This window comes from Leucopleurus acutus, assembly GCF_964270905.1.
Source record: "Leucopleurus acutus genome assembly, chromosome: 13".
NCBI lineage: Eukaryota > Metazoa > Chordata > Mammalia > Artiodactyla > Delphinidae > Leucopleurus > Leucopleurus acutus.
The window spans coordinates 88,705,483-88,730,018 of NC_139155.1; the positions used below are offsets into that span (position 1 = coordinate 88,705,483).

The 24,536-nt window shown below is 47.5% G+C and overlaps 1 protein-coding gene across 1 annotated transcript in view; it reads left to right on the top strand.

The window, feature by feature from the left end:
* Positions 1-10,105: 10,105 nt before the first annotated feature.
* ADGRD1 (adhesion G protein-coupled receptor D1) overlaps positions 10,106-24,536 on the top strand; it is a gene marked incomplete at both ends in the record, with an annotated part of 142,108 nt that continues 127,677 nt past the window's right edge. Inside the window, 5 exons of the mRNA XM_082853303.1 lie at positions 10,106-10,171; positions 10,255-10,291; positions 17,808-17,891; positions 20,004-20,099; positions 22,117-22,239. Coding sequence (XP_082709429.1) covers positions 10,106-10,171; positions 10,255-10,291; positions 17,808-17,891; positions 20,004-20,099; positions 22,117-22,239 — 406 coding nt within the window. The remainder of the gene's footprint in view (positions 10,172-10,254; positions 10,292-17,807; positions 17,892-20,003; positions 20,100-22,116; positions 22,240-24,536) is intronic.

Sequence of the window (24,536 nt, forward strand, 5' to 3'; positions counted from 1 at the left end):
CCATTTCTGGAGAGATTCATTTCCTTGTGTAGATCCCGTTTCTGTCTAGTGGCATACTGTTCTGTTACATTCCTAGCAGTGCTTGTCTGCTGGCAATGAAATCTTCCAATTCGTGTTTGTCTGAAAAAGTGTTTATTTCTCTTTCATTTTTAAAACTGAAGTATAGCTGACTTACAATATCATTAGTTTCAGGTGTACAACATGGTGATTTGGTATTTGTATAGATTATACTCCACATAAGGATATTTTAAAATACTGGCTACATTCACTGTGCTGTACATTACATCCTTGTATCTTATTTATTTTATACACAGTAGCTTATACCTCTTGATCCCCTTCCTCCGCTGCCATCCCCACTTGTAATCACTAGTTTGTTTTCTGTATTTATGAGTCTGTTTCTGTTTTGTTATGTTTGCTCATTTGTTTTATTTTTTAGATTCCACATATAAGTAAAAAAATACAGTATTTGTCTTTCTCTGTCTGACATTTCACTGAGCACAACACCCTCTAGGTCCCTCCAACTCACTTTTTTAAAGTGCAAAATTCAGTGGCTTTTAGTGTATTCGCAAGGTTGCGCAACCCCCTGCTGTCTAATTTCAGGACATTTTCATCGTCGTCCCCCGCCCCAAAGAAACTCTATACCCAGGACCAGTCTCTCCTCACTCCCCTATTCTCAGCCTTTTCTTTCATTTTGAAAAATACCATTTACTAGATGTAGAGTTCTGGGTTGCAGGATTCCTCCTCCCCCACCCCAAATGCCAGACATTTCACTACATTGTCTTTTGACTTCCATAGTTTCTGATAGGAAGTGCACCGCGATTCTTGTCTTTGCTCCTCTGTATGTAACGTGGATTTTCCTCGTGCTGCCTTTGTGATTTCTCTTTTGATGTCATGTGTCTAGGGGTGCGCAGTGTGTTTATGTGGTGTGTGCGGTGTGTGTGTGCGTGTGGTGTTTGTGTGTATGTGCATGTGTGGTGTGTGTGCATGTGTGTGTATGTATGATGTGATGCGTATGCACATGTTTGTGGTGTGTGTACACCTGTGTGGTGTGTTTGGGATTTATCTTTCTTAGGATTTTCTGAGCTTATTGGGTCTGTGGTTGAATGTGTTCCATTATTTTCAAATATTCTTGGCCGTTAGCTCTTCAAACATGTTTTTCTGCCTCATTTTCTCACTTCTACTTCTGGGATTTCCACCATACATGTGTTAGAATAGACACATATCAGAATATTGGGACACTGCTCCTTCATGCTCTGGTTTTTAAAAAAAGTTCCTTTTTTTCACTTTGTGCTTCAGCTTGGATAATTTTAATCGACCTATCACAGGGTTCCCTGATTTCTTCCCTGCCTGTGTGGAGTCTACTGACGAGCTCGTGGCAGGAGTGCTTGGTGTGTCATATGTTTTACTGACGAGCTCGTGGCAGGAGTGTTTGGTGTGTCATATGTGTTACTGACGAGCTCGTGGCAGGAGTGCTTGGTGTGTTATATGTTTTACTTTTAGCAGCAGCGTTTCCATTTGACTACTTCATATAATTTCCATCTTTCTGCAGAACTTTCCCTTTGTCCATATATGCTGTCACACTTTCCCACTAAAGCATTTAACATATTAGTCAGGGTTATTATTTGTAACTTTCTGACATAGTTTTGATTGTTTTGTCTCTAGGCAGTGTGTTGCTTTTTCTTGCTATTTTTGTGTGTCATACTTTTAGAATAAATGCTGGGCATCAGGTGTAAAACAGTAGAGACTGAGGTCAACAGTATTCGTGCCAGGAAAGGGGTACAGCTCTTTTCTGCTAGGCCATTAGTGTGTGTGTGTGTGTGTGTGTGTGTGTGTGCGCGCGCACTAGTGCACACGTGTGCTTGTGCATGTGTGGAAAGGCATGTATGTGCAAGTATGCATGTGTGCATGCATGTATAAACATGTATTTCAATGCACGAGTATGCACTGTGTCTATGCATGTTATGCGTGTGTGCATATGCCTTGTGTGCATGTGAGCACGTTTGCTTGTGCATGTGTGTGCGCGCGTGAATGCACACCTGTGCATGCATGTGTGCACATGCGCATGTATGCATTGCACACGTGTGTGAATGCACACACGTGTGCATTGTGTGCACGTGTACGCCTTGTGTGTGCATGGGTGAGCATATGCTTGCTCGTGCCTGTGCATGTGTGTGAATGCACGTGCATGCACGTGTATGTGCGCATGTGTGCAATACACGTGTGTATATGTACATGTGTGTGTATGCAAGTATGTGTATGCCTGTGTGCATGTGTATGCATGTTCAGTCAGTCTGGTTGGGAGTAGAGCTGGCTTGGGTTCTGTCGCCATGGTTACCATCAGTGCTGCACAGGCCTCAGACTCCGCTGGCATAGCCCTGCACTTGCGGTGGGGTTGGCTCGGCAGAGGGAGCCCCTCAGTGTTCTGGCCCCACTTTCAGCTCCAGGCCTTTCTCGTCAGCCAGAACAGCTCCCCATGCTCTCGCCTCTCCCGTTACCAGGGTGCCGAGTGCTGCCAGCCTGGAAGTGGGACGGTGGGAATTCTGTTTCCCTGGTTGGCCTCAGGCTCAGGTGGCCTGAGTTCCTGCATCTCGGGTGGATGTCCCCAGTGGCTCTGCCGCTCTCCCAGTACAAAGGGATCTCTCTGCCCCTCTCTGGGGACAGAGGGTGGAGTCTCCCCTTCCTCTAGCTGCACAGGTTCTCCCCAGTGCCCTGGGGTGCAGTGTTGGCTGTCCTTCTACAGCAACTTCAGGACTTTGGTGCCTGGGGGAGAAGGTCCAGGCAGGCGTCATGCCTTCTCAGTGGTGGCCACTCACTTCCCTGGTGAGCCCTGTTGAGAGGTTGCCTCCAGGCTCCCACCTGCCACCCTCTTCCTCTGAGTACCTGCTGGGTCATGGAGAAGGGCCTGGGATGGGGTGTGAACTCCCCTGTGTCTGCAGTGGCCGAGGGCTGTGTGCTCTCACCTAGCCCACATTGGCCTTTCCAAATTCATTGCAATTCTTTTGCTGAACTCTCCTTACTGGCTTGGCCCCATTTCCCCCATGCCCTGCCCCGTGTGAGCCAACACTCACGCCCTCCTCTCCTTAGAGGGGTCTGTCTTTTCAGACCACATTTCAGGCTGGGTAGTTTCCCTGACCTCTGTTTGCTAGTGGACTCACGAAAAGTCATGATGTTGTAGACGGAGGCTGCTCTTGCTGTGAAGGGGGTAATGCTCTTTCCAGCCTTCCATGTCCTCAGAGAAAAAGCTTGGGTTTCCAGTCCCACGACTGCAGGAGAGCTGCTCCACTTGTTCTTATCACTTCTATGCTCCAGCCAGATAAAAGGTCAAGGTCAGCAGGCTTCCGGAAGAGCAGAGATCAAAAGCGTTTTCTGGGAAGCCTGTGCCACCGACGTCTGCCTCGATCTCGCTGTGTGTAGCGCCCTGGCCACCCCAGCTGAAAAGGAAGCGGCCGTTTTTAACTGAGATTACGGGCGCGCAAATGCGCCCGGGATACTGCCTGGGGAGAAGGGGGAGCGAGCCGCGTCTGCCAGGCACAGTCTTCCTCAAACCTCCCTCCGCAGCTCAGCGGCTTCTTAAGCTTTTGCCTTCACTCCTCTTCGGAGGTCGAGGAAAGCTATGGATACTCTCCGCGCAGAAGTTCACGTGTGTGTGTTCAAAAGAGCTGTGCATGCGACTGCAGGGCACTCCGTGACTCCATGGAGCTTGCCTGAATGCCGGGACCCATGGAACCGTCACCCGCGATGGTCGGTCTTAGCCTTGGTTCTCCAGAAGCAGAGCCTGGGGTTGACGTGTGTGTAGTTTTCTTGGGAGCCGATTCTAGGGGCAGCAGTGTTTACAGGGGGGAGTACAACAGGCAGGTGGGAGAGTCAGTTCAAGGAGCTGTCACTCCGCTGCTGCTCCTGGAGTGGCGGAGGAGGAAGGGTGTTTAGCCACTGAGTTCCGAGCCTCGCTGGTCAGGGCTGCTCCCTGTCAGCGAGGCCCCTGTTTCTGGGTGCTGGTGCATGCGGCTGCTGCATGGGGCCCCCAGGCATCCCACCTGCCTCCGAGTGCGAGAGGCCCCAGGCAGAGACACACCGTGGGGAGGGAAGCGCGGAGGCTGGTGTGGGGCCGAGCATCCCAGCGCGTCCGGGATGAGAAGCGAGGCTGCCCGACGCCGGGCAGTGGTGACGGGAGGGTCTGGTACACACCGGCCAAGCGCCGCCTCTCTCTGCCTGTGCTGCCTCCTGTGCCTACACAGGCGCTGAATGACAAACGACTGCAGCTTCTCAAATTCATCCCATTCACCAGACCTCCGATGGCAAGGGACAGAAACTAAAATCAGACTCACTCCGGGGAAACAGGAGTTGATTGATGGGTGCCTCTCCGCGAAAACTGCCGCTGTATCTCAGGTCCGGGAGCTCAGCAGACACCATCGAATCTCTTAGCTCAATTGTCCGCTCTTTCTACTCTTTGTAGAGGCAAAGTGGCCATGAGCAGCCTTAAGTTAAGGTCCTTGGGGGTCAGCAGCGCCATGGGGGGAGGGGAGCCTCCTCTCTTCCAGGGCGGGTATATTAGCCCCGGGAAGACGCTGACTGGAGCCGAGGAGGACGCATGACCTCTCTGGTCAATTGCAGGCCCGGGGCGCGCCGAGGTGCTGCAGGGGTCCCGCCCGCCCCGTGACCATCTGCCCACCGGACGGAAGCACGTGGCTGGTGTAGGAAACACCCTGCAGAGGAAACCCCCACGCTTGTGTCCACAGCAGGGGCAAGCGGGGGTCTGCGCCGATGGTTGGTTGAGGGATGTGTGGCACCTGGGGAGGTGTAGCTCTGGGCGAGATGAGAATCGGGCGCTAAGAACTCAGCGTCCTCACAGCCTGGCCGGCGCTCCGAGCACCTGGGAGGCTCTACCGCGCTCTTCCTGAGGTCCAGGCTGTCCTGCTCGGCCGCAGGACACGTATCCAGTTGCGGGTGAATAATCCACTTATGCCCCCGTCTTCAGCTGGCTTCACACTTTGCTTCATCCCTGTAAAACTTTATTGAATAGAGCCTAATTGGAATTTAAGGGTCCTTTTATTTTTATTTTTTTCAGCTTTATCACGGTATAACTGACAAAATTGTAATATATTTAAGGTGTGCGACGTGATGATTTGATATACACATATGTACACTGTGAAAGGATTCCCACAGCAGAGCTAATTAACACATCCGTCACCTCTCACCTCACATATTTATCTTTTTTTTTTTTTTTGGTGAGAACACAAATTCAACTCTGTTACTCTGTTGAAATTGCGAATTTCAAGTACACAGTGCAGTATTACCCATTATAGTCACTATGTTATACATAGATCCTCGGACCTGTTCATCTTTTCACTTCATTTTATTTATTTTTTGTTTTTTAAAAAAGATTTATTTTTATTTATTTATTTAGGCTACACTGGGTCTTAGTTGCAGCACATGGGATTTTCGTCACGGCATGCATGTGGGATCTAGTTGCCCGACCAGGGATCGAACCCAGGCCCCCTGCCTTGGGAGCATGGAGTCTTACCAACTGGACCACCAAGGAAGTCTCTTCATCTTTTTTTTTTTTAATTTATTTATTTGGTTGCCCTGGGTCTTAGTTGCAGCAGGCGGGCTCCTTAGTTGTAGCATGCGAAGTCTTAGTTGCGGCATGCATGTGGGATTTAGTTCCCTGACTAGGGATCAGACCCAGGCCTCCTACATTGGGAGCATGGAGTCTTATCCACTGTACCACCAGGGAAGTCCCCCCTTCATCTTTTGAAAAAAAAATTTTTAATTATAGTTGATTGGGCTTCCCTGGTGGCGCAGTGGTTGAGAGTCCGCCTGCCGATGCAGGGGACGCGGGTTCGTGCCCCGGTCCGGGAAGATCCCACATGCCGCGGAGCGGCTGGGCCCGTGAGCCATGGCCACTGAGCCTGCGCGTCCGGAGCCTGTGCTCCGCAACGGGAGAGGCCACAACTGTGAGAGGCCCGCGTACCAAAAAAAAAAAAAAAAAAAAAAAAATTATAGTTGATTTACAATGTTGTATTAGTTTCTGCTGTACAACAAAGTGAATCACTTATACATACACATATATCCACTCTTTTTAGATTCTTTTCCCATGTAGGCCGTTTCAGGGTATTGAGTAGGGTTTCCTGTGCTGTACAGTAGGTCCTTATTAGTTGTCTATTTTATACATAGTAGTGTGTATGTGTCAATCCCAATCCCCCAGTTTATCCCTCCCCACTTCCCCCTTGGTAATCATGTTTGTTTCTTCCATCTGTGGTTCTGGCTCAGTTTTGTAAATAAGCTCATTTGTGCCATTTGTTTAGATTCCGCACATAAGTGGTATCATGTGGCATTCGTCCTTCTCAGACCTACTCATCTTATAACTGAAAGTCTGCACCCTTTTATCAGCCTCTCCCCATTTCCCCCTCCCCCTCCCCCTGGCAACCACCATTCTACTCTCTGAGTACGAGAGTATTTTTATTTTTTTTAGATTCCACATATAAGTGATATTAAGGTCCCATTTAAAATACTTAATTAACATCTACCTCAGTACAAACCTGATACACTTTTACCAAACCATAACATTTTTTTGCATCCCTTGTTAAACACACATACACTCATTAAAATAATTGTTGGATAATTGAATACTGAATATCTACTAAGTACTAAGCCCTGTTCCAGGAGGTGAGGATGCAGAGAGAACAAGACAGAAAACTTTACGTGCTCTTATGGGGCTTACGTTTTGGTGGGGAGAGATCGATGAATGAAATAAATATTTAAGATGCAGGGGGTGTCAGATAGTGGTAAATGACATTGAGAAAAACATAACAGGAAAGAAAGGGCTTTAGGAAGGGGACGTTTCAGTGTCAAGCTGGTATTCGGGATGGCCTGAAGGAGGTGATGAGAGGAGGCCCGCAGAGGGATCCACAGCAATGGGTTCCCAGACCCACACCCCATCAGCACCATTTCCAAAACGTCCCCACGGTGGGAAAGGCTGCCTTACACGGAGGTGGGCTCATCTCAACACCTGAACGGGATGTGAGAAAGGTAAATGACGTGAGTCAGCACAGACCTGCCGCCTGGCATGGAGAGCAAAAGTAAGTCCATGGTGAGTGAGGGCAGGTTCTGCTGAATTTGATGTCTATCCCTTTGTTTTTCTTAAAATCTTTATTTATTTATTTTATATATTTGGTTGCACCGGGTCTTAGTTGCAGCACGTGGCCTCCTTAGTTGCAGCATGCGGGCTCCTTAGTAATGGCACGTGAACTCTTGGTTGTGGAATGCATCTAGTTCCCTGACCAGGGATCGAACCCGGGCCCCCTGCACTGGGAGCGCTGAGTCTTACCCATTGCGCTACCAGGGAAGTCCCTCTGCCCACTTTTTATTACTGTTATTGTATTGGGATGCCTCCCGTTATCTGATGGTGATTTTTTAAAAAAATTTTTATTGGCTTATAGTTGATTTACAATGTTGTGTTAGCTTCTGCTGTCCAGCAAAGTGAATCAGTTATGCATATACATCTATCAGCTCTTTTTTAGATTCTTTTCCCATATAGGCCATTACAGAGTACCGAGTAGAGTTCCCTGTGCTGTGCAGTAGGTCCCTATTAGTTATCTATGTTATATGTAGTAGTGTGTGTGTGTCAGTCCCAATCTCTCAATCTATCCCTCCCCCCCACCTTTCCCCCCGGTAACCATGACTGTTTCTGTTTTGTAAATAAGTTCATTTATACCCTCTTTTTAGATTCTGCATATAAGCGAGATCATATATTTGTGTCTCTCTGTCTGACTTACTTCACTCAGTATGACAATCTCTAGGTTGATGGTGACTTTTATGGCTAAAAAAGGAACAAACCAGCGTGGTTCGGTCTCGGTGATGGGAGAGGTCCATTTAATTAGCAATCTGTCTAATTCTCGGTAAATTAAGACCTGGACTAAGAAAAATCTGCGTCTGCTGTCCCTCCTCATGCATCTTTTTCCTCTGGAGGCAGGCAACAGGAGGGACAGAAAACTGGTGAAATGCAGTGATAAAAGTTGTAAATTACTTTTCCCCTTAGGCGATCAGCCCAGGCGGCAGGATAAAGGTGGCAATTACCACAGTGGAATTCACCATTTTTTCAAGTGCAAAGAGATAGAGAAACGTGCACATGAATTTCTGGAGCCCTGCTGAAGCTGTGCAGCCTGGTTCAGCCTATCAGATCATCTGGGAGGCTGTGGGCTGCAGGCACAAACTAAAAGTAATCACTTCACGGTTTTGACATCACATTTTTTTCTCCCCCATGGGGACTGGAGGGCATTTTCTTATCCTCTTTAGGAAGTACTTGGACTCAGGGCTCTGTTCCCACTTAGCGTCAGGACAAAGGAGCTAGTAATATAAGCTAACATTTAGTGGGTGTTATTTTCTACTTTATAATAATAATAATCACAGCTAACATTTATTGAGTGACATTTTTTCTTTGCAAAAAATAGCTAGCATTTATGGAGTGCTACGTATTTTCCAAGCACTGCTTTGAGAGCCCTGTATGTATCATCTCATTTCTTGTTACAACTCTATGGAGCGGAAACTATTACCTCCATTTCACAGATGAGGAATATGAAACAGAGAGGTTCAGTAACTTGCCTAAGAGCACACAGCCAGTAAGCACCGGAGATGGTACAGTGAGGTAAGTGTTATCTAAATCACATAGCACATTATAGCAGTGATTATAATCGTGCGTGCATGTGTGTGTGTGTGTGTGTGTGTGTGTGTGTGTGGACATGTATGCAGTATAAAGTTTTGGTCTCTAGTAAAGTGGGCTGAGGCTGGCTAAGGGCCTGACACTTTGCTATCACCTTGGGCAGCGGTCCCCAACCTTTTTGGCGCCAGGGACCGGTTTCGTGGAAGACAATTTTTCCACAGACCGGGGGAGGTGGGATGGGGGGCTAGGGGTGAGGTGGAGAGGGTGGGGGGAATGTTCAGGCGATAATGCGAGCCATGGGGGGCGGCAGATGAAGCCTCGCTCGCCCGCCGCTCCCCTCCTGCTGTGCGGCCTGGCTCCTAACAGGCCACGGACCAGGACCCATCCACGGCCCGGGAGCTGGGGACCCGTGACCTTGAGAACACTACCCTGGATGCTGTGGTGGGCTGTGGGGAATGGTGTGATCGCTCAGGGCACCTTGTAAATAGTTTCATCCGTCTCTGAAAGGGTTAAAGAGAAAACGTGGCCGGCATCTCTCGGAGGGCACGAGGGTGCGGTGTATTTTCTTCTTCCATCCCTAAATCACCTTCCTTCTCTCTCTGGGCAAGCGAGGCTCCGCTCTAAACCGAGTTTACGGTGTGTTGTACGTCTTGTACTTATGCATATTTACGCTGCCTCTGAGGCGCTGGCGGAAGGTAGCTGACGTATGTATGTGCCCCGTGCCTGTCTGCTCTGCTTCTGAACCTCAGATCCTGAAGGCAATTCCCAGTGGTGCATAACAGGCTGGTGTTAGGACCCAGGAAGGACGCAGCAGCCGCGGGACATAAATAGAGAAGCCGAACAGAACAAAGTTTGAGGAGAGAGCCTTACATCCCTCACTCTCTCCACCCCAAGCGCTGGGGGACAGACAGACGGACGAGGTGCAAGCCTGAGTCACACCAGAAGGAGTTGGGCAGCAACGCACCAGCCCAGGAGCCTGAGGGAGCTCCAGACACAATTCCTCCCACTTCCAGGAAAAAGAAAGTTCCAACTCCGAACCTGGGTGGATACCACTGGAGACTCTTGACAGAAACAGAAAACCGCGAGGGACCCACGATCACCCCCGAGCCTCGGCACTGCAGCCGCAGCCCTGGGTTGCTGCTCGGGAGCTGTGATCGGAAGCTGCCTGTCTCCTGCCTGCGTCCCCCAGCCGGTCTGATCGTTCCCGTGTGTTTATTGATCACCGAAGACCCTTGAGTCCGGAGACGAAGACGAAACACCCGTTAACTCTCACGACCCTCTGCCTTAACTCTCTGCAGTTCACAAACTCGAGGGAAACAGAAGGTTTTCTTCTTTCTGGAACCTGTGAAAATGTCCCTTTCCCAAGGGAGCGAAAGTTAAACGCGCCACTTTGTCCCAGACGCTCAGGAACTCTGCTTGGCTCACGTTTTTGCCTCCGCAAAAAACATGAGGAAACTGCTGCCTCTCTGCTGCTGGCATTCCTGCCTGCTGTTATCTTACTGTGATTTTCAGGTAATGTCCCCAGGTGCTGCTCGCCGAGACGGGACTCGCGGGAGGTTCCCTACATGTCTTACAATGCGGTGTTTTGTGTGCAGGTGCACGGAGCCGACACCAGGTCACAAGCCCATCCAGGTAAGTGAGGCAGCTTCCCTCCTGGTCTGCTCACTACCTGCTCTCCCTGCCCAGCCCGGGGTCTGGAAGCAGTTCGCTTGTTTGTCTCTGAGGCTGTGGGCGAGAGGCCCTCTTGGGCTCCTCTGGCCCCACCAGCTGTCCTGGCACCTTGTCCCGTGGGTCACTCGTCATCCTGCACCTCCCTCTCGGGGAAGCAGGTCTCTCCGCGCCGGGATGCTTCTGGTTCTGAGGCATTCAGGACACGGGGGTGTTCACCGGTGAAGCACCTTCTGTCTCTTACTTACATCATGTTTCTCCAGCACAGATTCACTTGAGCTGACTTAGAGCATCCCCCCCTTCCCCACACCACCCCGTCCTGTCCCCATCCCTCCGATGGGAGCTTGATTCCTCCATTTCCTCTGAGGAAACCCCTCGCCCATCCGTCTGGGTCCGCTTTTCCTTTGCCCCCCTGAGTCCTCAGTCTGGAAGCACCACCCTGAGGCTTTCCTCGGGGAGGATAGAGGAGACATGAAAACTTCCCTTGCCCCTTCGCAGAGGGGGCGGCCTGCGTGACAGTGACGGGAATTCGCTTTGCCGGCCCTTGTTCCCGTTTGCTGCCTGGTTGGCATGCGCGTGGTAGAGGGGACCCTACACTAACGTCCCCAAGTCCTTGCTTGGGAGCCCGGAGGACAACGCCGGCCTGGGGGTGAGCATGCCTCCGGCCACGATTATCGTCACGGGCAGCCCTGCCAACTCCATGACCCACCGGAGATGGCGGGTGCAGCATCCCCGACCCCACCCAGGTGGGAAGCCAGTTCCCAGGAGAAGGCTCCGGTCTCGTGGGAGCACCAGAGCCGTGCGGGGTGAAGGTAGACGAGGGGTGGGACTCTGCCCCCTTTGGAGTGACGCGGCCGTCGCGGTGGGTGCTGGAGCACCCCGCCGTCACTGCCACCTCCGCTGCCGTCTCAGTGGTACAGGGGCTGCCGTGTCTTTTTCATCCTCATGTTTGAGTTCAATCTTTTGTTGAAAAGGGTGTGAGGGCGGTGAATTTCCACAGGCTCCCCTTTCCTTAGCCAAAACGCTGAAAGAAGGATTTGGGGATAAATAGGTCATCTAACATCGCACCAAACGGAGGCTGTTCGTGCCCTGTCGCTAACTCACAGCCCAGCTCACGCTGGTTTCCCAGGAGAGACGTGTGTGTGGCCAGGAAGGCGACAAGGCAGCCCTAGGACCCCGGCCGCAGTCAGGGTGGGAAGGGAAGCTGTAGGGTGTTTGCCGTGTGGTCCCTTGGCCACATTGCGGCCCCCCGGTTCCACCCACGTCCACTGGCATCCTTGACCCTTAGCTTCAAGGAGTGGCTTGAACTCAGTCTTGGTTCCATAGAGAAAGTGCTGCTCTTACATCCTACTTTAGGGTAGAAAAAACATTTCTTGGTCAACTAACTACTCAGAGAAATGATAATAAAACTGACGATCATAGAAATGTTACTACAAAGGAGCGATGTGCCCCGAGGCCTGGGCGGACAGCTGGAGTGCAGGGAGTTTGGGGTCTTAAGCTGCCTTGTCAGCAGCGCTCCGTAGCTGCGAGAGATTCCTCCGCTTCGAAGCCGCCCGTCTCTAGCAATCTCTCTTTCTTCTTGTTCTCCCCACCCCACTTTTTAATTTTATTTTACTTAAAACAATGTTTACTACTTTTTATTGGAATCGAGGTGCTTTGCAACGTTGTGTTAGTTTCTCCGGCGCAGCAAAGTGAATCAGCTCTACTGTACCCATAGCCCCTCCGTTTTGGATCTCCTTCCCATGTAGGTCCCCGCAGAGCACTGAGTAGCGTTCCCTGTGCTCTACAGTAGGTGCTCATTAGTTACCTATTTTATACATCGTATCAGTAGTGTGTATATGTCAATCCCCATCTCCCAGTTCATCCCACCCCCCTCCCCCCTTGGTCACCCCACATTTTTAAACCTTTATTTCCTTTTCTTCCTCCCGCCTTCCTTCCTTCTAAGAATAAAAATGAAGGCTGATATTTATTGAACATCTAGGTGTTTTTCTGTATTTTTTTATACCCTATGGACGAAACCCTATTGCTTCCTCTCCTTCCCCCCTCCCTCCTTCCTTCCTGTTTCCCGCCTTCCCTCCCTCTCTCTCCTTTTCTTTCCTGTCATCCTTTCTCCCTTATTTTCTTCTGACCCCTGAAGCCTGCGGCATCCTGAGGGGGGCCCCAGTGGAGGAAACCTGATTCCCAGGACTTCCACCCAAGGGCATCCGCCTAGGCACACAGTGAACATGCAGAGACCCTGTTCCCAATGGGAAGAAATTTGGAAACACCCTGCATACCCATCCGTGTGGGAAAGGCTACATCAATTGTAGCCTTGTATTCTAAGGAGCAGATGGCGGTAAATAAAAACGCCAGCATGATGGCGTACCGGGTGCTTTTGCGTAGCGCCCATGCAGTCCCCCCTGTGCCCTGAGGCGGCTTTGCCAGCCTCCAGGTGAGGAAGCGTTTCTGCCCAAGAGTAAGTGCTCTGCCCGAGGTCCCAGCGCTAATAAGACATAGTGGTAACGAAGGTCACAAATTTGGAGGGAGCTGGGGGTGGTCAGACTCATACAGAGGTTGTTGAAGATGAGAACAGCGTGGTCAGCCCAGTGGGGGAGGTATGCCCGGGATGCTCGGTGAGCCAGGGTCCCCAGTAGAGGCTGGACCCCGAGTGTCCTGAAGGGCAACCACACCAAAGCTTCCTTTCTAAGGTTCTAGGAGGACTAGTAAGCGTTTCCTGTTTTCTCGGTATGGTACCCAGCCCTGTGCCTTACAGATACTAGGTGCTCGGTGAATACCTGTTGGCTGGATGACGCACTGTCCGTTGAAGGTGTGCTGGTTGTCTGGTGAGCTGAGTCCCTGATGACAGCCTGTGTGATTTTAACACCCAGCTGGGGTTTTGGCTTCATTTTCTGCCTTGCCTCTCTATACTAGCCCAGGGAACTCGATATTTTCCTGGTCTTTATCTCTACCGCATAGATAGGTATTTAGTTTCATCAGTAATTGAAAAAGAACTTCGAATCATTTCAAGCATTCGTGTGTTTTGTGACTGTGACTGTCATTTTGTGCCAAGCTATAGCATGCTGTTGGAAGGACCACCAGGGGCTATTCTAGCCCACCTCCCCATTCGAGAGTTGATGGAGGTGAGGCCCAGAGAGGGGAAACTGGGGACTCCATCCCACACCTGGATCCTTTTCTCTGGCCCCAGGCTGCCCGATTTCTTGCTCTGGCCCCGAGGACAGCGCTAGGAAGCTGTGATGGTGGATAAATCGAAATCCATAAATGGCAAAGGCCAAGAAATTGCACATCACTTGAAAAAAGTTTATAAACCTGCCTTTTACAGATAACTTTTGTAATGAGGGGACTTAATAAACCATGTCATTATCCAGAAGTTTCCTGGCCCTGGGGTACACAGAGCGGCTGGTTCTATTTCCAGGAGATGGGGGCAGCTCACCTCACTGGCCCCATTTAGATGGCAAGGAGGCTAACACAGGTGATTATAGTAATTATAATTCCCGTAGTTATGTAGTGGGTTTTTTCCCTGTGTGAATCAATTGTTTGTTCCCTTTATTTATTTTTATTTTTTAATTAAGATATAACTGGCATGTAAACTTAATAATGAGTTTCAGGTGTACAACATCATGATTTGGTATTTGTATATATCGTGCAACGTTCAGCACAGTAAGTGTAGTTAACATCCGTCACCAACATCGTGTTGTATCGTCTATAAAGGGCCCTCAGAGTCACTAGGTCATGGTAGGAACTTCATTCTTCATCGTCCTAGTGCAAACACAAAAGTGTTTATGATATAATTTTTAAAAATAATGTTTATACACTATTGAACAAATGGAAATTTGGCATTTAGAAATTGGGGGGCATCAGAATTACATAGTCTTTCTAGGTTTATTCTTTTATTTATTCATTATTGCAATTTCATCATTCATTCCACCTATATAGTTTTTTTAAGAATTAATTGCTAACATTAAAATTTGGGGGAGAGTTCAAATGCAAAAACCTAGATTTCTGACACACACATACACATGTGCATGCACACACACGCACATGCACACACGCACATGCACACACACACACACACACCAGGCTGTGTTTTAGACACGGGGCTAAGGTGCAAATAGAACAAATTCTCCGCACTCAAGTCGCTAAGAGTCTGGTATAGGAGACAGACAACAAACAAATATACTAACAAGCAAAACCTTTCAAATTATAGTGTAAGCCCTACGGGAAGACAAAACAAAGCACTGGGAGAAAGAGTGGTTGGTGGTGGTGATGAGGGGTGATCAGGGCAGGCCTCTTGGAGGGGGTGTCCTGAGGGCAGAGGCTTGAATGACAGAGTTGGTTATGCACAGCGAGGGAAGAGCAGGGGGGACAGCAGGCGAGTCCCACTGTGGAATGAACTTGGTGTGTCATGGGCCAGACAGGAGGGGTCCGAGATCTGCCCAAATTGGCAGGGACCAATTTTCCTCTGTGTGGTGTAGATTTCCATTGAATAAAATCGGTGGACACGTATTGCCCTACACAGATTCAAGGGGTGAGGGCTTCCCTTTACTGACACACAGAGTAAGTGACAGGGAAGGGATGGAATGGGGAAATCTGGAATAAAAGCTGAAAAGGAAAAATTAAAGGTTTTATTAGCTTTTCTTTTTGAATATTGATACCCCTCCCTCCCTCCCCCTCTCTCTCACCAAACTGGATCAACAAAACATTAAGTATGGATGAGAAATTCTTGCTGAAGAACTGATTTTGAAAAAAATTATTTTATTGAAGTAGAGTTGATTTACAGTGTGTGTTAGTTTCTGCTGTACAGCAAAGTGATTCAGTTATACATATATAATCTTTTACATATTCTTTTCTATTACGGTTTATCACAGGATATTGAATAGAGTTCTCTGTGCCGTACAATAGGACCTTGTTGTTTATCCATTCTATGTATAATAGTTTGCATCTGCTAATCCCAAACTCCCAATCCATCCCTCCCCCACTCCCCCTCCCCCTTGGCAACTACAAGTCTGTTCTCTCTGTCTGTGATTCTGTTTGTGTTTCATAGATAAGTTCATTTGTGTCATTTTTTTAGATTCCACATATAAGTAATATCGTACAATATTTGTCTTTCTCTTTCTGACTTACTTCACTTAGTAGGATAATCTCTAGGTCCATCCATGTTGCTGCAAATGACATTATTTCATTCTTTTTTAGGGCTGAGTAGTATTCCATTGTGTGTGTGTGTGTGTGTGTGTGTGTGTGTGTGTGTGTGTGTGTGTGTGTATCACATCTTCTTTATCCATTCATCTGTTGATGGACACCCAGGTTGCTTCCATGTCCTGGCCATTGTAAATAGTCCTGCAATGAACATTGGGGTGCATGTATGTTTTCAAATTACAGTTTTCTCCAGATATATGGCCAGGAGTGGGATCGCTGGATCATTTGGTAAATCTATTTTTAGATTTTTAAGGAACCTCCATACTGTTCTCCATAGTAGCTGCACCAATTTACATTCCCACCAGCAGTGTAGACGGTTCCCTTTTCTCCACACCCTCTCCAGCATTTATTTTTTGTAGGCTTTTTGATGATGGCCATTCTGACCGGTACAAGGTGGTACCTCATTGTAGTTTTGATTGACATTTCTCTAATAATTAGCAAAGTTGAGCATCTTCAGTAGATATTTTTATGATTTTGGGGTTTTTAAAATCAAGAATAGGTTAAGTCCTTCATTTCTTCAAGGGTTCTTTTATATCCGTTAGCATGATTTTATTGTTTTCTTCATGAGAATGTTGTATAGTTCTTATTCTTTTGTTCTTAAATGTCTTGGCTGCATTTATAAATGAGAACCTTTCTTCTGTTTGTTAGAGTTATTATTTGAATACAGGAGAGCTATTGACATTTGCATATTTAATTTATATCAGCCTCCTTACTAAATTCTTTTATTGTTTGAAACAGGTTTTCACTTACCAAATTCTTTTCTTATTTGTAATAGTTTTTCATTTTCACTATCAGGCATATATCATTTGAAAATAATGATTATATTATCTCCTCTTAAAAAACATCTTTGGGCTTCCCTGGTGGCGCAGTGGTTGAGAGTCCGCCTGCCAATGCAGGGGACGCGGGTTCGTGCCCCGGTCCGGGAAGATCCCACATGCCGCGGAGCGGCTGGGCCCGTGAGCCATGGCCGCTGAGCCTGCGCGTCCGGAGCCTGTGCTCCGCGACGGGAGAGGCCACAACGGTGAGAGACCCGCATACCGCAAAAAAAAAAAAAAAAAAAACAAAACACGTCTTTTACAATGAACAACACAAAGATTACTTTATTAATTTTATCTTTTTGGTAATCTGGCAGACATTCAAGGCAGTTGATTATTATTTAGTCATCTGGGCCATTATTTCCACTTCTGGGAACTGTTCACAGAGAAATAATCCAAAAGAAGATTCAAGTTAGCGGAACAATTCAGTGTGTGATGGTGCAGCCTCTCCAGGGACCATTACCCAAACTCGATTATGAGAGTTAGAGAGAAAAAAATAAATCAGATAATCTGTATGGTATTAAGTGAGAAGAGCAGAATAAAAAAGAACATATCTGCATAAAATGATGTCTACGCAAAGTACAAGGAACATAAAGGTAATTTTGGAAGGATTCATTTTTGGTATGGTGGAAGCAGAGGGATACTAGAAAGATCAGGACCAATGCAGGAGACGTGTATGGAGGACACCAGTCGGCTGGGTGACTCCTGAGGGGGCATTTTATTCCTTGTCGTAACAGATAGGCTAAGAGTACAGTTATCTTATAGATTATCATTAGAATGAAATGAGGAAGTATTTGTAAAGAACCTTACACAACGTCTGCACAATATCGGTGTTGGTTTCCTCCTCTTTTTCAACCTCATTTTTTTTTTTTTGCGGTACACAGGCCCCTCACCGCTGTGGCCTCTCCCGTTGCGGAGCACAGGCTCCGGACGCGCAGGCTCAGCGGCCATGGCTCACGGGCCCAGCCGCTCCGCGGCATGTGGGATCTTCCCGGACCGGGGCACGAACCCGCGTCCCCTGCATCGGCAGGCGGACTCTTAACCACTGCGCCACCAGGGAAGCCCTTCAACCTCATCTTTTTCTCTTGTCTGACTGTATCAGCTATGTCTTCTAAAACGCAGGAAATAATACTGGGGTAATGGACATTCTTGTCTTTTTTTCTGACACGCATGGGTGTGCTTCTTGTGTTGCACCATTAGGCATGGTGGCTTTTATTTTCTTTGGTTAAAAGGTATCTCTCTATTCCTATTTATTACGTTTTATTCTGTAAAAACACTCATTTAATTACTGAGTGTTTTGAACACTGGACGTGTGTATTGAATCTATTCAAATGCCTTTTGAATACGTCCCACAGTCACTCTGACACTTTTATCCTTTCCCCAGTTCCTGATGGAGGTGGTAAGTGGTTCCGTATGTCCAGCTCTTTCTTTCCTAATGGTGATGTAACATTTTTATTCTTTTCTCCCCCAAGGGTTTGACGTCTTGGCTTCTGCTTCCCATTACTGGCCGTTGGAAAGTGTGGATGGGATCCACGAACTTCAGGAGACAACTGGAGGTAGACGGGGTGGGGACAGTAACCAGGGCCCCAGGAATGCACTTCCCCTAGGGAATCAGGGGCCGTTGGGAGGGACAAGGGAACAAACAGCATCCTCTCTGAAGTCAGCCTCGATGACGGAGATGAATAAACATTTGTGTAGCTTCTCCCTAATCATTGTTATGGCAAAGGATTTTACTAGGACTTTTATATGTTTTTATGGTGGAAGGACAGAATTTATGCTTCAAAACATTAAGATGTGCATTTCGTCCAACAACCTTTAAACAAATGCAGTTGTTTTCAGCTTTAAGCGGTATATGGTGGATCAGTCTCTGGACAAGTCCTGATGTACGTTTTCTAGGTAGGCACAAACGGGGTAATCTACATGCCTGCCAGGGCGGGGGCCCATTGGAACCTAGGGCCAAACGTCATGCCAATGAAGACTGACCCCCTTGTTTGCGGGGTCATGACTTCACTTAGCAAAGGTACCCCCCCTGACCTACCTGTCAGCTCCTCTACACGTCACTGGAAGCCCTCCTGTGAAAAGATCCAACATCCCCTAAGGTGCTTCCAAGGGTCCCCAGTTCCATGGAAGATAAAGTTTCTATCTGAAGCAATTCAGACATTCTGAGAAGGAGAAACCCCAGGCAGCCCTGAGCACTTTTTGCATTCCAATAATAAGCTTTTTTGCAGTCTGAGTTTTGAGTGATTTGGGATGCTTTGACATTTTAATTTTTATTTCCTTATTCCACTTGATCATGTCCAACGACTGATGTGTATAACGGGAGAGCTATGTACGGCCATCCTGGCACGCGCTCAGATTGTCTATACGGGTTCTTTGTAATGGATTAAACGCCCCCCCGCCCCATTGCTGATTACTGTGCTTTCCACACCAGCACACTGGTGTTTTCCTTATTCCTGGGACTTCATGTGCTGCCGTAAATTGCCAACTCAGATTCTAAAACCTTTTTTTTTTTTTTTTTAAATTTGCAAATTGAGAAGCATTACAGCTGAAGTCTGCTGGCATCCTTAGAGGAGCTCAGTCAAGGAGCAGGGCCCCTGAATGGTGCTGTCCTCCTGTGTAGGGCCACCGGAGGCCCTGCCTTATTCTGCGTTGCCTCTTGCTTGTCTGCGTATCAGGCAGCAGTGGCGGCCACAGGAAAACCTGGACGGGGCCACTGGGGCTCCATATTTTCTCGAAATAGTCTGTACCATAGGGATGGAAGGTCCCTCTGATAGTTATTTTATGACTACCTCAGGTTAAAAGACATGGTTTCCCCTTGTTATAATCTAATTTTCTTTTCTCAGGGCCTTTACTTTAAAGCCTTTGAAATGAGATCATTCCAAGTGGAAATTGCATTGTCAAAAGAGCTCCTTGTTTAGGACCCAGGCGCTATTTTAGGAATTACTTCAAACAGAGCTCCAATAAAGATCCGTATGTCTCTCCTCACCCCCTCATTTCATCGCCATAGATTATCAGATAGAATTACACCGTGGTTGAAGTTTGTTCACCCAAAGTGTTATTTTCCCGTAAGTCTCGAGCTCTATGGGTGTTTGTCCCGAGACACTTTTAAGATGCAGGTTTCACTGCACTGCTCTGTTGGGTCCATTCTTCACGGGACCGTGCTTTACCGGCATATTTCAATTTTACTCCCGGGGGCAGTCGAATGGTGTTGGGAGTCATTGCATGGACACACTGCTTTGTCATTTGTCGCTGAATTCTCTGTTGTTTTGTCCATTCGTCATAATAACATGCAGGTGTTTTCATGCCGTGTTGCTGTTTCATCAGTTCTTGTGACATCACAACCGTTCATCCTTTCGTTAAGGCTATTTTGTGGCCGAGTTCAATTTCATATCTCTCAACTAAGGATCTGGATGGGAACGGGAGCCAGCAAACCGCAACCGAACACAGCGGCGATCACGCCCTAGGTTTGGGACTGAACGGGGCCGCTGGAGTTGCCCTGATGTCCCCTGAAAACATAAGAGGGAGGTGGGCTCGGAAGAGAAAATCCAAGCCGTTTGCGGGATGAAAGGCGCACTTGTCGATGCGTGTTGAGTTGAGAGATATGTCGGTTCCATCTGTTTTTTGTGTCACTCACTCATTGTGCTTTTCTCTTTTGTTGTTTCACCCAGCATTACGAACCCACAACCTCACTGTGCTTCCTCCCCATAATTCTACCTTTGTATATACCAATGACTCTGCCTACTCAAATTTCTCTGCAACCGTAGGTGAGCACACGTTTCTTCTGTGTTCTGTCGAGTTTGGATCTGCAATGAATTGAAAGGCCATTCCAAGTTGGTTCTATATGAGTTCGCTATATCTTGACTAGCAAACAAGCGAATAACCAGAAAAAGGGCCAAAGATCCAGGGTATTGAACATAACAACTTCGAATTAGGTCTAAAGGAGTTACCACGGATTGCAGTATATTAGGGGGTGTCTATGCGCTTTCAAGCGACCAGGGTCTTCCAGACCAGCTGCTTGTTTTCAGAACAATACAGACGTAAGATGAGTAGTTTCTACAAATAGAACTTGTTTGGATTTTTAAATGGATTCTTTGGAGGAGAAAAAACATGCCCTTTGAATGGAAAATTAAAGTCGATTTTAAAATACCTCATCAAAAATTTGATCTCTTACAAACATGAAAATCGGCATTTCTTCTGTAGCTGGAATTTTTTTTTTTTAATCATGAGACGCTGTTTTCTAAGACGCACCCACAAGAGTCATGGCTAAATGACTATCTTATTTAATACCCTCCAGCGCCCGTATGTTTCAGATTTTGCTTATGCAGCACAGAGCAGAATGGATAGTAGCAATTGGGCAGCTCTCTGGTCAGTGGGGAGGGTCAGCTCAGGTAATTTAGGTCTCACTCCTGATCTTTTTACAATATATCACCTGATTGCTCTTTCAACTATGGGGTGTTTCGCTTCCAAAATTAATTTTGCCAAGCAAACAGTCTTGTTAGGGGTTTATACAGCCTCATTCAATCATGAACTGTGAGTTGCCCATGTAACTTTGTAATATGTAGATCGTCTCCAGCAATAAACGAGATAGATTAAAAAAAAATAAGTTTAGGGCTTCCCTGGTGGCGCAGTGGTGGAGAGTCCACCTGCGGATGCAGGGGACGCGGGTTCGTGCCCCGGTCCGGGAGGATCCCACGTGCCGCGGAGCGGCTGGGCCCGTGAGCCATGGCCGCTGAGCCTGCGCGTCCGGAGCCTGTGCTCCGCAACGGGAGAGGCCACAACAGTGAGAGGCCCGCGTACCGCAAAAAAAAAAAAAAAAAAAAAAAGTTTAAACACGATAAGGAAAAACTTGAAGCCCTTTGAGTTGGTATCCACATGCCAATGGTTGTCAGAAAATCTGAGCTGGGGTAGCAGTCGGTCAAAGAGCCTCCAGTGCTATGTACGTCTCCATCTGGCTCAACGGCTCCAAAGGCAGAGGGTGTGCCACAGGGCAGAGGGTCATCTGGGCGACTCTGACCCCAGTCAACAATACGTGACTCATCACCCTTGGCTTCAATTCTGTAAACCACTGACATCGCACTGACACCATCAGAGAGGTTTGCTGTGGGAATGGGACAAACAAAAAGAAGGCGGAGCTGGCGTCTCTGCCAGGACCGCTGGCCCTGCGATCTTGTCGTTGGCGGGCTCTTCTGGGACGACTCGAAGTGTAGCTCTGCACGTCCTTCCTAGAGTTTGAAAATGAATTCTCTGAAAATCATGGGCTCCCATGTCTAGGATTGGGGGCTCTCAATGAGAACTCAAAAGGAGAGCGAGTTCACATGTAGTTTTACGTTCAAACTTGAATCTCAGTGTTTCACTTGGAAAGTCTAGTGTGAAGGTGGCAGTGAGAACTCATGAAGAGGTGGATGGAATGAAAGTTTAGGACAGTAGGAGAGTCTAATCACATGGCTTCTGGTAACTCAACTGTCGGCCGACGTAGCAATTATAATAGTGTTATATTACAGTATATAGTATACACTTGGATGATATTAATGTGATACAATATTAATAGGATAGAATACTTAATATTGACACGAATGTATATTATTTGTGATTTATTTCTTAATTATGAAACGTTAACTACTGTTGATATTATATAATAATATATAATGTTCAAAATATTTAATTATAAATATAAATTAACACAGTCTACTTAGATGTAAGTTGTTTGTAAGCCTGACACATCTCTGGATGTTGCATCTCACGCGATCATTAACCTACAGTGTTGCCATTCTTCTCACTTAGATATTGTAGAAGGAAAGGTCAACAAAGGCATTTACCTCAAGGAGGAAAAAGGAGTCACATTTCTCTATTACGGAAGGTACAAAACTTCTTGCATCAGTAATCCAGCACAGTGCGGCCCTGAGGGTGAGTGACGAGCTCCATTCTTTTTCTTTTTCTTCTTCTTCTTTTTTTTTAAGTTCATTTCATTGCCAGGTACCATCTGTTGCTCTGGGCCATGGCAGATGTGAAGGCGAAGTTCAGCGGCAGGATGCGTGCAAATGTCACATACGGCTTTGAGGGGAGGGGAGGGGAGGGATAGGGAAGCAGACACCTAGAATTCTAATGAGAGACTGGTCCTGGAGATGGAATCAAAACACCGTCCCGTGTCTCATGAAGGCGTGAGAGCAAAATATTTAATCTTGTAAAGCAAAATCAAACACACAACAACAACCAAAAAACCCAAGAAACAAACAAAAAAGAACCCTCCATAAAAAGCAGGCACCGTGACGTCACACTGGAGTGTGGATGGGGCTGTGGAGTTTGCGGGAAGTAAATTGATGGTGTGGTCACAGAACGTTATTTCTGGCTCCAGGATGTTGGCGATGGATCTGGGCGGGGCGAGCCTTTTAAGGCTTGTCCCATGGGTTTGCTCCTTTTATATCCATCAAGATTGGAGGGGGCAGTGGAGAGAGATGTCCCAGCAAGAGGTTGCAGGTCTGTGGTTAAAATAATGCACATGGACGAAACACATAGATGCAAAAGAGAAGTTAGGAACCTATTCCTTCTTTTTTTTTTTTTTTTTCTTCTATGAAAAGTCAACTGCTCTCCAGCGTCTGAGCTTCAGACAATGGACGTCTGAGCCACATTTCAAAACTTTCTGGGAAATTGTTCTCTGCCATCCAAATCAGCTCCCAGTTTCCAAGTTCCATTATCCTAAGGAAATAAAACATTTTCTTTCTAGGAAAGAAGAAAGTTTAATGCAAGCCAATTTGAAAGCCCTAAGGCTTTTTGGACATCGATGGCCTTATCAAAACCGCCCTGTGATGAATTCATTGTTCTTGACTCTGGGCCATAATGGGTTACATTCCAGTAAAAGTAAACAAAAGCTTAACAAGGTGATAACATGTGGAAGGAAACATTTTGGACTTCGCAGAACCCAGAGTTTTGAGAAAGGGTTTCGAGGTCCCAAACCATGCCAGGTTTACAAATCCACAGTTCAAGTTGTTCCTGAATTCAAAGAACCCCATAAACACAGCAGCCTTGTTTATTCCTCTAAATTTAAAACAGCCCCGCCTCAGCTACAAGGGCTCAGAGAAGCAAGAAGGCAGGCGCGCCTGCCTCAGCCCTGCCCTGCCTCGGTCAGGAAGGCGGCGAGCGGGGGGTCTCTGCCTGGTCTCTCTCTGGGTCTGTAGGGAACGGCCTCTCCCGGAGGACAGGTGTCTCTACAGCCTCCGCTACCAACTGGAATTGACCCGTGTGGGATGGAAGGTCCCGGGAATTCCAGTGGCTGGGACGATCACAGATGACCAGCCTTTGAAGGGTGACTATGATGGGACCAGCGGGGCAGCCCAGCTATTGCAAATCAGAACTATTGGGAGGTTTCACCTGAACGCTGCGGTCATAAATTAAGAGGCTTCCGAGCTGACGCTGGCCTGTGGCTGCATTTCGTTTTGCAAAATCACGGAGTTAGAAACTTTTAATTAGTTGCCCATGTTGAAAAATAGGAAGATTTCACATAAAAATATGAATTTCCAATTTCTCTTGAGAAATCCAGCCCTCCCAGCCGCCGGCCCATTCTGACTGGGTGGGGCTGAATGGAACGGCCCCCTTTGTGATGGACATTGCCCTTTGGTTCATCACAGACGTCTGACCCTTTGATCATTGGGCCGGTTGGGCACAGAGCACGGTAACGGCATGGGCTCTGAGGCCAGGTGGCCTGGGTTCCAGTTCCTGTTCTAATGCTTTCTGCGGTGACCTTGGGTAACCATCTAACCTCTCAGTCCAAGTTCCTTATCTGTAAAACGGGTCAATCAAAGTACCTTGCTCATGGGGTTGCTCTGAAGACTGGCACGTGGTTGGTCCAGCATTGAGAGGCCCTTGGGGTCAGGTTTGGGTGGCTCCAAACTTCCCTCCTGTCACCAGGATCTTGGAACTCACCCAATCTGCTCGCTGGTATGTGACCCTATGACAAGGGCTGACATGGCTGGACTGACCATAACAGTGACCCACAATTGCTAATCATTTACGTCGTGCCAGTCAGTGTTCTAATCCCATTACATGTATTAGTTCATTTCATCCTCAAAAAAAAAACGAGACAGACGAGAGCTCAGGTGGTAGAGAGAGCTGTGAACTTTGGCTTCACCTCCCACCCTGTAGACAACTTTTCCTGTGTCATGTTAACTGGAGCCTTTTAAGGTGTTTTTCGGGTGGCCACTTTCTCT